This window comes from Lepidochelys olivacea (assembly GCF_965140295.1).
Source record: "Lepidochelys olivacea isolate rLepOli2 genome assembly, chromosome: 27".
NCBI classification, from domain to species: Eukaryota; Metazoa; Chordata; order Testudines; family Cheloniidae; genus Lepidochelys; species Lepidochelys olivacea.
In genome coordinates this window covers 3,432,216-3,445,477 of record NC_140437.1, presented here as the reverse complement: position 1 = coordinate 3,445,477, position 13,262 = coordinate 3,432,216, and the positions used below count along the sequence as shown (strand labels likewise).

The window sequence follows — 13,262 nt, the reverse complement described above, 5'->3', positions numbered from 1 at the left end:
ACAGCCTGGAGCTGCCAACTTCACTGGCCTCTGTGGCCTTCTGCCCTCTTATACCAGGGCTGAATTTGGCCCCCGGGGAGCTGTGGAGGCCCCGGGGTGGCAGGAACATCTTTAGCGACGCCCACAGGGTGCCATGACGCAGAAGGAGATGCAGTCAGCTCTCCCCTAGATAGTTTTCAACGTGAATTCCAACAGGCTTACACAACTCTGACAAGTAATAGAAGCAATTAGACAAGCCACCAGGATGCCTGCTGCTGCCTTGCTCCTTTGGAGGAGAGAACAGGACCCACGCAGCCAGGAAAATAACTTTCAAAGCCAGTGAGTAGAAGGGGACCAAGGATAGAAAGGATTTCACACTTCCCTGGAACTTAGGGGTTACATCTGCAATTTGGGCCCTGGTATCAGGGCAGTGAGTAGCTCGGTCATTGAGGGAGGTAAACGGGGGTGGAGGCGATGCAGGGGGGCAATGCAGGGGGGCGATGCAGGGGGGCGAAGGCTGCACGGCTCCCGTGTGGAAATCCAACAGAAGGGGGCACTGTGGAGAGGAGGAGAATGAGGGGAAATACAGGGTGTATCAGGGAAGTGTCAGGATTTGTCATGTGGATGAGGGCGGGGAGGAGAGTAGATGACATTTCTGTGCTAATTGGTTTTTTACCAAAAATGAAACTTCAGGTCGAATTCGGTGACTAGTTTCAGCCAAAACAAAATGGAAAAACCTGTAAATGTCCAAACGAAACATTTCAACATGTCACTTCGGAAAGCCGTTTCGTTTCAGTGTTGACCTACATTTCATTTAAAAACATTGCAAACATTTCAAACCCTTTGAAAATTAAATGAAATGGTTCATTCAACCCTACAGTAAATCATTTTGGGTTTTCGTTTAGGCCCAAAAAACCAAAAATGTGTCATTTTGGTTCGATCCAGAATGCCTTTTAAAAAAATCCATTTCCGTTCCCCTAGTGAGCGAGAAAAGGCAGAACTCGCCCAGCTCGAAAGCGGAGGTTTCATTGCAGAACTGGCAGGGAAGGCAAAGGTATCTAGTGCCTCAGGGGGGATGGTGAAGCTGTATAGAATATGGGCGACCATTTATAATACTATCAATACCAAATTGCAATGACTCTTATACCAGATATGCCACGTAAGGCATCCGTGGAAAAGATATGATTTCCTAAACATGATAACCTTGTTTATATGTAAGACAGCGCTATGATTGCTCAGAGCTCCAGTATGAAACGGAAGAAAAGCCTGTTGAGAGTCTTTGGGTTAAGTTTAGAGGCAAGAGCAACAAGGGCAATGTCGTGGTGGGCATCTGCTATAGACCACCAGACCAGGAGGATGACATAGACAGGACTTTCTTCGGACAACTAACAGAAGTTTCCAGACCGCAGGCCCTGGTTCTCATGCGGGACTTCAATCACCCTGACATCTGCTGGGAGAGCAATACAGCAATGCACAGACAATCCAGGAAGCTTTTGGAGAGTGTTGGGGATGACTTCCCGGTGCGAGTGCTAGAGGAAACAACTAGGGGCCATGCTCCTCTTGACCTGCTGCTCACAAACAGGGAAGAATTGGTAGGGGAAGTAGAAGTGGGTGGCAACCTGGGCAGCAGCGATCATGAGATGGTCGAGTTCAGGATCCTGACAAAAGGAAGAAAGGAGAACTGCAGAATATAGACCCTGGACTTCACAAAAGCAGACTTTGACTCCCTCAGGGAACTGATGGGCAGGATCCCCTGGGAAAATAAAATGACGGGGCAAGGAGTCCAGGAGAGCTGGCTGTATTTTAAAGAAGCCTTATTGTGGGCACAGGAACAAACCATCCTGATGTGCAGAAAGAATAGCAAATATGACAGGCAACCATCTTGGCTTAATAGTGAAATCTTCTGTGAGCTTAAACAGAAAAAGGAAGCTTACAAGACGAGGAAACTTGGACAGATGACTAGGGAGGAGTATAAAAATATTGCTCAAGCATGCAGGGGTGTAATCAGGAAGGCCAAAGCACAACCGGAGTTGCAGCTAGCAAGGGATGTGAAAGGTAACAAGAAGGGTTTCTACAGGTATGTTAGCAACAAGAAGGTGGTCAGGGAAAGTGTGGGACCCTTACTGAATGGGGGAGGCAACCTAGTGACAGATGATGTGGAAAAAGCTGAAGTACTCAATGCTTTTTTTGCCTCGGTCTTCACAGACAAGGCCAGCTCCCAGACTGCTGCACTGGGCAGCACACCATGGGGAGGAGGTGACCAGCCCTCTGTGGAGAAAGAAGTGGTTCGGGACTATTTAGAAAAGCTGGATGAGCACAAGTCCATGGGGCCGAATGTGCTGCATCCGAGAGTGCTAAAGGAGTTGGCGGATGTGATTGCAGAGTCATTGGCCACTAGCGTTGAAAACTTGTGGCTATCGGGGGACGTCCTGGACGATTGAAAAAAAGCAAATATAGTGCCCATCATTAAAAAAGAGAAGAAGGATAATCCAGGGAACTACAGACCGGTCAGCCTCACCTCAGTCCCTGGGAAAATCATGGAGCAGGTCCTCAAGGAATCCATTTTGAAGCACTTGGAGGAGAGGAAGGTGATCAGGAACAGTCAACATGGATTAACTAAGGGCAAGTCATGCCTGACTAACCTGATTGCCTTCTATGATGAGATAACTGTCTCTGTGGATATGGGGAAAATTGTGGACATGATATATCTTGACTTTAGAAAAGCTTTTGATACGATCTCCCACAGTATTCTTGCCAGCAAGTTAAAAAAGTATGGATTGGATGAATGGACTATAAGATAGATAGAAAGCTGGCTATATCGTCAAGCTCAATCGTTAGTGATCAATGGCTCGATGTCTAGTTGGCAGCCAGTATCAAGTGGAGTTCCCCAGGAGTTAGTCCTGGGGGTGGTTTTGTTCAAGATCTTCATTAATGATCTGGATGATAGGATGAATTGCACCCTCAGCAAGTTCCCAGATGACACTAAACTGGGGGGGAGAAGTAGATATGCTGAAAGTAGGGATAGGGTTTAGAGTGACCTAGACAAATTGGAGGATTGGGCCAAAAGAAATCTGATGAGGTTCAACAAGGACAAGTGCAGAGTCCTGCACTTAGGATGGAAGAATCAGTCCCATGCACTGCTTCAGACTAGGGACTGACTGGCTAAGTGTCAGTCCTGCAGAAAAGGTCCTGGGGATTACAGTGGATGAGAAGCTGGATATGAGTCAACAGTGTGCCCTTGTTGCCAAGAAGGCTAACGGCATAACCTGCATTAATAGGAGCATTGCTAGCAGATCGAGGGAAGTGATTATTCTCCTCTGTTTGGCACTGTGAGACCACATCTGGAGTATTGCGTCCAGTTTTGGGCCCCCCACTACAGAAAAGATGTGGACGAACTGGAGAGAGTCCAGTGGAGGGCAACAAAAATTATTATGGGACTGGGGCACATGACTTACAAGATGAGGCTAAGGGAATTGGGCTTATTTAGTCTGCAGAAGAGAAGAGTGAGGGGGGATTTGATAGCAGCCTTCAACTACCTGAAGGGGGGTTCCAAAGAGAATGGAGCTCGGCTATTCTCAGTGGTGGCAAACAACAGAACAAGAAACAATGGTCTCAAGTTGAAGTTGGGGAGGTTTAGGTTGGATATTAGGAAAAACTCTTTCCCTGTGAGGGTGCTGAAGCACTGGAATGGGTTCCATAGAAAGGTGGTGGAATCTCCATCCTTAGAGGTTTTTAAGGCCCAGCTTGATAAAGCCCTGGCTGGGATGATTTAGTTGGGGTTGGTCCTGCTTTGAGCAGGGGGTTGGACTAGATGACCTCCTGAGGCCTCTTCCAACCCTAATGTTCTACGATTCTATGACCCTATATGCACGTATCATCTCTGTACCGCGAGTTATAAATATGTGTGGTATATTGATATCTCAAACTTGTGCTGAGCAGCTGGGTGGCACCCACAGACAGATTGGCATCAGCAGTATCCAGCCTGTTTGATAGCCCATCAGGGGAAATCAGCTGTACAATGAACCCATTGAGAGAAGCCAGGGGCTATGCCTATGAGTCAGCAGGACATGCCCATGACTGCATGTGCTCTTCCATGCCATGTGCTGAGCTTGTGTTTGGGACAAAGGATGCACAAGCCACATGACAATTGGCAAAGGATATAAAAAGGCAGTTGCATCACCTCCATTTCATCTTCAATCCTGCTTCTTAGCTCTGGAGTAACTTCTCTGCAAACTGAAGCTTTGAATGAAGGACTGACAGACCTATCCAAGCTGTGGATATGTTCCAGAGGGCCTTTACAAGCCAGCAAACTCACCAATGCTGCTAAGAACCTGATATGTGGACTCTGAAGTCATATGTATGTATCTGATTGCTTGACTATTTAACAACTCTCTTCTCATTCTTTTCTTTTATAATAAAACCTTTAGTTTTAGATACTAAAGGCTTGGCGGGCAGCGTGGTAGTTTGGGTAAGATCCAAACCAATTTGCTGATTGCGAGCCAGAGACTTGAATGTAATAAAGGGGGCTGTGTGATTTTTTGATACCCAGTGTGGGGGATCAGGGGCACTGCCTGTGACTGGTTGGTGAATTTAACTACAGTGTTAACCACTAGTTTTGGGGGAATGAGCTCTCCTTTTTTTGCAGCCTGCCTTGGCCTTGGCCTTTCCAGTGTGGGCTACCCTAAGCACCTTGGGTCACAGGGATATCACAGAGTTTACGGCCACAAGGGACCACCAGATTATCCAGTCTAACCTCCTATACATCACAGGCCAGTGACACCGCCCAGCATCTGCATGCTGAACCCAGCAACCGAAATTAAACCAAAGTATCACAGTCCACTGGAGACTAAGCTAGCGTGTGCCCTAATCAGAGAATAGAAGGGATGGAGGTGGGCCAATGCTGAAGACCGCTGCAGTGGCAGGAAACTGATGAAGTGAGCTACACCAAGAGGATACAATCCAGGCCTAGCTTTCAGGCACAGCACCCGCCTGCCATATGACGTGCCCAGCAGCTTGAGAGAGCGTTTAGAGCAGATGGAGCCTCCATTGCTTTTGCTAGAGGAGAGGCTGGGAAACGGCCAAAATGAAACATCCAGGCTGGATGGAACCAGGAACCTCAGTGCCCTACCAGAAGAGGGATGGTCTGGGAAGGCCCAGCTTGGTGAAGATGGGCAGAAAGAGACCACCCAGGGCAAAGGGCTCGGTGGAAATAGACACGGGGATGCACACTCATCTGCCTCATCACAAGGGGTCACAAAAAGGGGCAGGAAGGCCTGGAAATTCACCTGGAAGGTGAAGCGGGGAGGGAAGAGCTGCTCATGGGATGTTCTTTTCTGCCTCAGAGTCCACGTCCAGCCACCCTTGCCCCAAAGTCCACCATCCCCCCGCAACGAAAACAGACTAGACAACTCCCCAGTCCTAGCTGTTGTGCACACACCCAGCTGTTGGATGGGGGGGTGCCAGCAAGCTCTCAGGCCCCTTCCAGCGCTTTTTCCTATCCGTATGTGGACTGAATCCAGGTGCTCTGAGACACAGCCTCTCCCCGTGTGCCGCCCCTGAAGCTCTGTTCAGCGTGGACATGGAGATCAACAGAGCCCGGGGCAAACCGGAGGAGGTTGGATGCAGGGCATTCCTTGGACTGTGGAATCCGCTGCTGGTCCTGAACAGCTGAGCCAGAGTCCTGCTCCCAGGGGATGATGCCCCAAACTCCTGCCTTAGATTCCAAGGCCAGAAGGGACTGCTGTGATCACCCTGTATAGCCTAGGCCAGGGGACTGCCCCAGAATACATTCCTAGAGCAGATCTTCTAGAAAAGCATCCAGTCTTGAGACTGCCACGCCCCTTCACCCACAAGCCAACACTGCAACATGGCTCCAATCAAGTGCTGCTAGATATAAACAGCCTGGAGCACAGGGCAGGAGTTGGGTGATGTGGTCCAGTGGGGTGGGCATGAGATGGAGGCCTAAGTTCTATTCCTGGTTCTTTCTGTGGGACGTTGGCAAGTCATGTCTCCCTGTGCCTTAGCTTTCCCTCTCTTTGTTTGGTTTGTAAATTCTTCAAAGCAGGGACTGTCTCTTGCTCTGTGTTTGTACAGCAGCTAGCACAATAGGGCCTAAACCTCAGCTGGTGCCCGTATGGGCTACTGTAAGATAAGTAATGCAGGACTGATGTACTTCTGTAGTGGGGCACAGATCCTGTAGGGATGGCGCCTTGGATATGTTTATCCTAATAGCAATACTAACTGATGGCTGGGCAGCTAGCGGGTGAGGAGCCGAGAGTGAGTGTGTGATGGCTCAGGTGTCTTCCCTACATGGATTTCAGATAAGAACATAGGAACATAAGAACAGCCATAGTAGGTCAGACCAAAGGTCCATCTAACCCAGTATCCATTGCTCCCCCTTTGGTCCCATTTTATCAACTGATGCTACCACGACCCAGCGACTCACCACGAGGTTCCCGATGACCATGACCATCAAGAAGACAATGAGGCACATGGGCTGGCCAGCCACCTCCATGCAGTCCCACATGGTCTCGATCCACTCCCCGCACAGGATGCGGAAGATGATGAGGAAGGCGTGGAAGAAGTCGTACATGTGCCAGCGGGGCAGCGTGCAGTCCTGAGAGATCTTGCACACGTACTCCTTATAGCTCTTCCCAAACAGCTGCATGCCCACCACAGCAAAGATGAAGACGATGATGGCCAGTACCAGGGTGAGGTTTCCCAGAGCGCCCACAGAGTTGCCAATGATCTTTATCAGCATGTTGAGGGTCGGCCAGGACTTGGCAAGCTTGAAAACTCTCAGCTGCAAGGAGGTGGAAACAGAAACCTCGATTGGCCTGTGGAACTCATTGCCACAAGATATCACTGACATTAAGAGGATGCAGGATTCTGAGTGACAGCATTCAGATAGTATCCAGAGTGAGAGTAGTAAATACTAGGAACATAAGTGTTTTGGAAGGGGTATGAAACTTCCAGCTTCCACACCTAACCCAACCTCAAACCATTGCGGGTTAGGAGGAAACTGTCATGGGGCAGATAGCTAACTACCTTCTGCACGGCTTCCTGCATCTTTCTCTATAGCTTCGGGTGCTGGCCTCTGACAGAGACAGGACATTGGGCTGGACTGACCTTGGCTCTGATCCAGCCTAGCTGTTCCTATATTGGTTCAGAGGGAATGCGGATGTCCCTGTGAGTTTAGCTACTGCCCCAGTAAGACTAGGGGAGCTGCTGTTGCCATTTCATCTAAAATGGACAGTACAGACATGCCTTCCTTGCATCTGCCGTGCTAACAGCTCCCCCGGGCAAGCGGAACATTCAACCCGGGCTGCATCAGCCTGATCTTTGAACCCAACGTGATTCAGTGACCGTCACCACCTGGGAGTTAGAAATGACCCTTCTCTGGGTATTGTACTTGCCATGAAGCCCCTCAGCACAGCAGAGCCACAGGGCAACCTACCAGGCGGAAGGATCGGAGCACAGAGAGCCCCTGCACATTGGCCAGGCCCAGCTCCACCAAGCTCAGGGTGACAATGATGCTGTCAAATATGTTCCACCCCTGCTGGAAGTAATCGTAGGGATCCAGGGCTATGAGCTTTAGCACCATCTCCGCGGTGAAGATCCCAGTGAAGACCTTTGAAAACAGACCCCGTTAGTGCTCATCACACAATCAGCGCGTCACAGTCCCGCGAGGGAGGGGATGGGCCTAAGGGGGATCTAGCACCAGAGCCCCCCCGGGCATAGAAAGCAGCAGTGGGCAGCCGACTGAGTTCATGCCACAGCACCAGAGGGCCTGATCCAAAGTTACTGGCTTGGGACCATAATGCCATGCGCCCTGGCCCCCAGCGCTGGCCACCCATCACATGGACATTCAGTGCCTTTCCTTTCAGGGTATACGATCAACACTACAGGTACTGCTGCAGCTCCCCCGACTCTGTGTGACTCTGCGGGCTCATGGCCATCTCCTGCATGGCCTCCGGGCTGGTTCTGGGGTGTGCTGGACAAGGCCAGCCCTCGCCCACCCTGTCCCCAGTTACGATCAAGATCACAGGGCTCGCCATAGGCTCGCCCTCACACATGGGCAAGAAGGCAGGGTTACGTTTTGGCAAGTCTGAGGGCATAGAAACAGCGCAGGGGAGGCTCCGTCCTGCGACAGCCCCTCAGCCCTTGGCCAGCCTGGGAACAGTTCCCCCCACGCGGACACTGGCTAAGACTGCCATCGGTCCCTGGCAGTGGGGGCAGGCCAGTGGCAGGGCCAGAGCACACAGCGCTGTGGGGATTCTGAGCAATGGCAGAGCTCCTCAGAGGCAGCCCAGGCAGGGCAGAGGTAACTTAAAGCAGACCTCCAGGGGCTAGTTACACTGAGGGCTGGTCACTTCCAGAGCAGCCCAGAGCTGGGAGGGCGAAAAGGGGCTTAAAGAGCTGCAAGTTTGGTGAGAGTCTGTCTGCACTGCCGTTGGGAGGTGCGACTGCAGCATGCATGGACATACCCAAGCCAGCTTTGATCTAGCTTTGCCAGGGGCTGTTGTGAAGGCTCAAAGTGTAACTGAGTTCAAAAAAGAACTAGGTAAGCTCATGGAGGATGGGCCCATCAATGGCTATTAGCCAGGATGGGCAGGGATGCAACTCCATGCTCTGGAGTCCCTAACCTCTGACTGCCAGACGCTGGGCGTGTATGACAGCAGATGGGTCACTTGTAATTGCCCTGTTCTGTTCACTCCCTCTGAAGCATCTGCCTCTGCCTCCTGGCGGCAGACAGGATACTGGGCTAGATGGACCATTGGTCTGAGCCAGTGTGGCCATTTGTATGTTCTCTAACTAGACGAAAGCTACCGCAGGTGAGAATAGCAGTGAAGCTGTGGCAGCATGGAGGGTGCATGGGCTACCCCTGCTCACCCAGCACCCTGGCTAGAGCCACTGTTCATGCTGCTGCAGCTGCACTGTTCGTGTCACCCAGACAAAGCTAGCACAGATATGTCTACACGCCGTGCACCACACCCCAGTGCAGGGTAGACATGCCCGAAACGGCAGATCATGAAGTGTCACACGCCAGGCATGACAGCACCAGACGACAAAACGGCACAGGAAACATGAAACTAAAGCAGATAGTCCAGGAGCCTCAGGAGACGCAGAGTCTTGGAATTCTCGTCCTGGAAGCCCAGAGAGACTGAGTGCCCTGGAGTTCTTTTGCTGGAAGTCGTGTGGGAGTGCAACAGGCTCCAGGAGACCCTGAACGAAGGTTGCTATGCGGCAGCTCTAGGCTGACTGGGAACGGAGGAAAGAGGACTATTGTTTGTGAGCCCCATGTGAACGCTTTTGCCACCAATCGCCTTCAGAAATACTTGGCATGGGGGGATGCTGTCACAACAAAATAAAATCCAGTTGACCAAGTAGCACCCTCAAGTTACTTTCAACTTAGGAGGAAACCCAGGGGTCCCTTCCAGCGCTCTGCCTCTGTCACTCCCCCTGAGGTTGGCTGCTGGGTAAGGCGATCTGGCTTTTACACATTACTGTCTTATTGGGACAATAACGATGCTCTGCATTATCGCATTACCGCAGCACAGTAGCAGTTATGTGACAATTAGCCACCTACTCCAAGTGTTTGCATTTCATGGCCCCGAGTTCTGGGTGTGCAGAGCTGGGCTGATGGTAGGTTGCAAACATGACACGTGTTCAGCTCAGCAATGCTCGTTTTGCTGACTTTAGTTTCCATTTGTACTTGACTCCTGCTGGGCTTCATCTCCTCACCGGCCAGACTGATTCTAATCATATTGTCTCGTCCAGCCACAGGGGACTGGGCCAGGTGCAGGAATCCTTGGGTGAAATCCTCTGGTCTGTGCTAGGCAGGAGGTCAGACAAGATGATCATGCAAGCCCAATGAGAAGGTCTCTTCATTCTAACTCCCTTTCCTCTCTCCCCCACAAGGTTTTCTTCAGAGATTCTGCCTGAGCTCAGTCCAAAAGGGAGTTTGCTGGGAAGGGGTGGGAGAATGGGTCTTGTGGAATCCATTCAGCTGCTTTCTGAGCAGGAGACAAACACTTTCCCTTACAGTTCTGACTGAGTTTGGCACTCAAATAGTGGCAAACGTTACCGTCACCATGGGCCAAGCCTCTTTCAAAAGAGTTCCGTGCCCCAGTGTGCTGAGCTCTGGCAAATCTGGCCACTGATTTTGGTAACTGAGCTCTGAGAATCCAGCTGCATGAGGCTGGGTCTCAGGGAGAAGCTATCTCTGATACGTTTAAATTGGCGAACCCGTCTCTGAAGGGCTAGTGGGATAGCTAGCCTTTCTGCTCATGCTCAGTACCTGGTTTCCCCCCCATGTCGGGAGCTGCTCCTCCTCATCCCAAGTGTCTACAGCAGGAAGAAGTTTTATTCCAACTCTCCAACTTACAGTCATGACCCACAAAGTCACGTCTGTGGCTAGAGTCTAGGCACATGCTGTATGTAACTCCCATGGGCAATCGACCAGCAGGTGGGAGAGCTGGCTTCATGCCATGCTCCCCCCCCTCGGAATCCATGGACCAGCCTTCACTGGAGTTCCATAAGGTCTGGGCTGGGGAGAGCAGGATGGGAGGGGAGAGAGTGGGGGACAGCTAGGGTCCCTGGCAGGCTTCTTGTCTGACCCTGCTTTGGTCTGCAGCAGGGTCGCAACCTTCTCTGCTGCTGCGGGCAAGCGGTTTGCAAATGTGCTGAGGCCTTATCCTTGGGAGAATGGTCTGAATCGCTGGGCTCCCACGGCACGACTGACCTGCCTGAGGTGGAAGGCAGGGGCAAGGCCGGGTGGGTGCTTGGCAGAAGCAATATGGATGCTTAGGCCATTGGGGAGCATGCTCACTCTCTCTGCATGCTCAGCCCTGCCTGGCAGGGCTCTCTGCCACCTACCCGACCCCCACTGTCCTCCTGGATTTAAACTCTACAGGAGGATTGTAAATAGACTAAAGGAAAAGCCAGAGCTGGTTTTGTGGATAGACTGTGCTAAACCCAATAGTCTATTAATCCCCTTGTATTTCCTGAATGAAATCAGATACAAAGCCGGTATGTGACTAGCGTCATTCTGCCTAGGGCCGCTGGCCCCCGCTCCATGTCTGTTCAGTAGCTATGCGCAGAGGCTCTGAGAGGGAGACTAGCCTAGCCATGGGAGGGAAGGGGCATGCTTTACGTTCAAATGCAAAGGGAATTGGAGTGAAGTCGTGAAATACTGGGTCCCCTGCATGAAGGGAGAGCCAGAGAGAGAGAGTGCCTGGACAGGCACAGTCTGCTCTGGGGGGAGAGATGGCAAGGATTGTGCACACAAAGGGAAACAGGTAGATATTCACCCCAGTTCCCTTCGGCTTCCCCCCATCTTACGGCAAGGTGACAATAAGAATTGCTGGGTGCTTGCCTCTGCCATGTAGCACCTAACGCAGCCCTGTTCTGCTCACGCTGAAAGCCTCTGGGCAGGGAGGGGGGCTAATGCAGGCTTTGCAGTGACACACCTACAGGATATGGCTACCTTGCAACGGGGTGTGTGTGTGACTGCAGCATGCGTAGCCCAACAGCCGTGAAGCCACGGCAATGCAGGCCTTAGCGTGGGCCAGCTGCCCAGGGTCTGGGCTGGGCTCATACAGCCAGAGCTGCTGCAGCTTCACCTGATCTAGCTCGGGCCTGTCCTGCCCTCCTGCCCCAAATGCCGTGTAGCCAGACCCAGTGTCACACTCACATCGCGCTGGCTTCTCGTTTCTTTGCTGTTTTGGGAGGGTCTCTTCCTCACTCTCGACCCCAGATGATGTTTCCTTCAGCCCCCTGGCTGTGCCACTCAGCTGTGCCCCATTCTCTCAGGCACCTGGCCCTCTCTCGCCTTCGGCATCAACCTCACAACCTTCTCAGCCAGCACAGCTCGGTCTTCTTCCATCTCTGCCCCACCTGCTCCTGCTTCCCTCTCTCCAACACCAGCCTCCTATCTCTCCACTCCTTCTTCCTCCTCCTGCCTGGTGCTCCCTTCCCCTCCTTTTGCCTGGAGCTGGAAGTTCCCAGGGAGTCTGCCCTTACAGTCACATTTGGACGCTGTTCTCGCCACCCTGCCCCTCAGTTTTGAATCGATTTCCTGGGCTGGTCTCTTGAGCCCTGCATGAGCTGGGAGCTGTGGTGTGCTGCGCCCTGCCCAGACAGCCAGGGGTCCAGCTTCCAGGCTGTTTATTGAGGCTTTTCCAAAAGTGTCCTCCAATCTGGCTGCCTAGAACCTGATTCTCCAAAGAGTGCTGCACATGCGGACCCCAGGGCATTCGTGGGGCTGCGGGCACTCAGCGCCTCCGAGCATCACACTTGAGCATCACTCTGAGTTCAAGGTGGGCTCCCAGAAATGGTGGTGCATATGCCTGACAGTTCCCCATCTGTGCCCGATCCACAGAGGAAACGAGCCTGCTACATCCCAGCTCTTTAGCGTCAGCTGGGACAGCTCTTGAGGTCCCCACTTTGTCTGGGTTTGCCAAGACAAACAAAGGGCTGTAACAGACTGACCTGCTCTGCAGATCAGGCGCAAAGGGACACCGGTACCACACCCTCATGAGTGGGCTGCAGGGCCACCAGGATCAGTAGCCCCCTTTTAAATGATGGGCCTTCACTGGCCTTTTAAGGAGTATGTGAGAACATGGGTGGGTGACACATGCATCCTCTGCTATATGGAAACATTTTAACCTGGGGTGTTCAGGGGAGCCAAGAGGAGTTAGCAATTTGGGGGGGGCTGGGGCCATGCCCCAGTGGAAATCACAAGTGGGATGGTAATTGTGTGGCACGTTCCCATGGTCTCTAAAGAGCTACAGGAATGTTACCATTTGCCCCTCAGCAGGGCCCCCCCCATACCCAGCAAGGTGCCCTTGGAGTCTCCTGCTTCTGCTGACAGCTAAGAGGGTCCCGTGTCCAGATGCAAGAGTTCAAATGGCCCTGTGCAGCCCAGTGAGGAGAAAATATGCAATTCAGAAGACACAAGGGAATGAAATCATCATTTTGCCACCCTGGGCCATGGGGACACCTCGCAACATGGAAACAGAAGCTGCTTCTGCCGAGACTCTGGCTTTGCTGGGGAGGAGATCAAAGCTAGGAGACAAATACGGAGTCTCCTTAGGCTAGGGTTTTCCAGGGAGCCAACAGGAGTTAGATGCTTACTTCACAGATTCCAGTGGGATTTGGGTGCCTATCTCCTTTTGACTCTTTGGAAAATCCCACCTGCACAGCCACATGAGCTGGTTAACAAGTGAGGCCGGGGTCTGACATCCCAGGATTTGCCAGGGCAGAGAACAGGCTGGCAGGAC

At 52.0% G+C, this 13,262-nt stretch overlaps 1 protein-coding gene across 1 annotated transcript in view; it reads right to left on the bottom strand.

Moving 5' to 3' along the window:
- The window catches only part of SCN4A (sodium voltage-gated channel alpha subunit 4), a gene marked incomplete at its 3' end in the record, with an annotated part of 108,403 nt that overhangs the window by 49,444 nt on the left and 45,697 nt on the right, over positions 1-13,262 (bottom strand). The window contains exons 13-14 of the mRNA XM_084615486.1: positions 7,436-7,609; positions 6,425-6,781 (exon numbers count right to left, since the gene is read on the bottom strand). Of these exons, the coding sequence (XP_084471612.1) occupies positions 6,425-6,781; positions 7,436-7,609 (531 nt within the window). The remainder of the gene's footprint in view (positions 1-6,424; positions 6,782-7,435; positions 7,610-13,262) is intronic.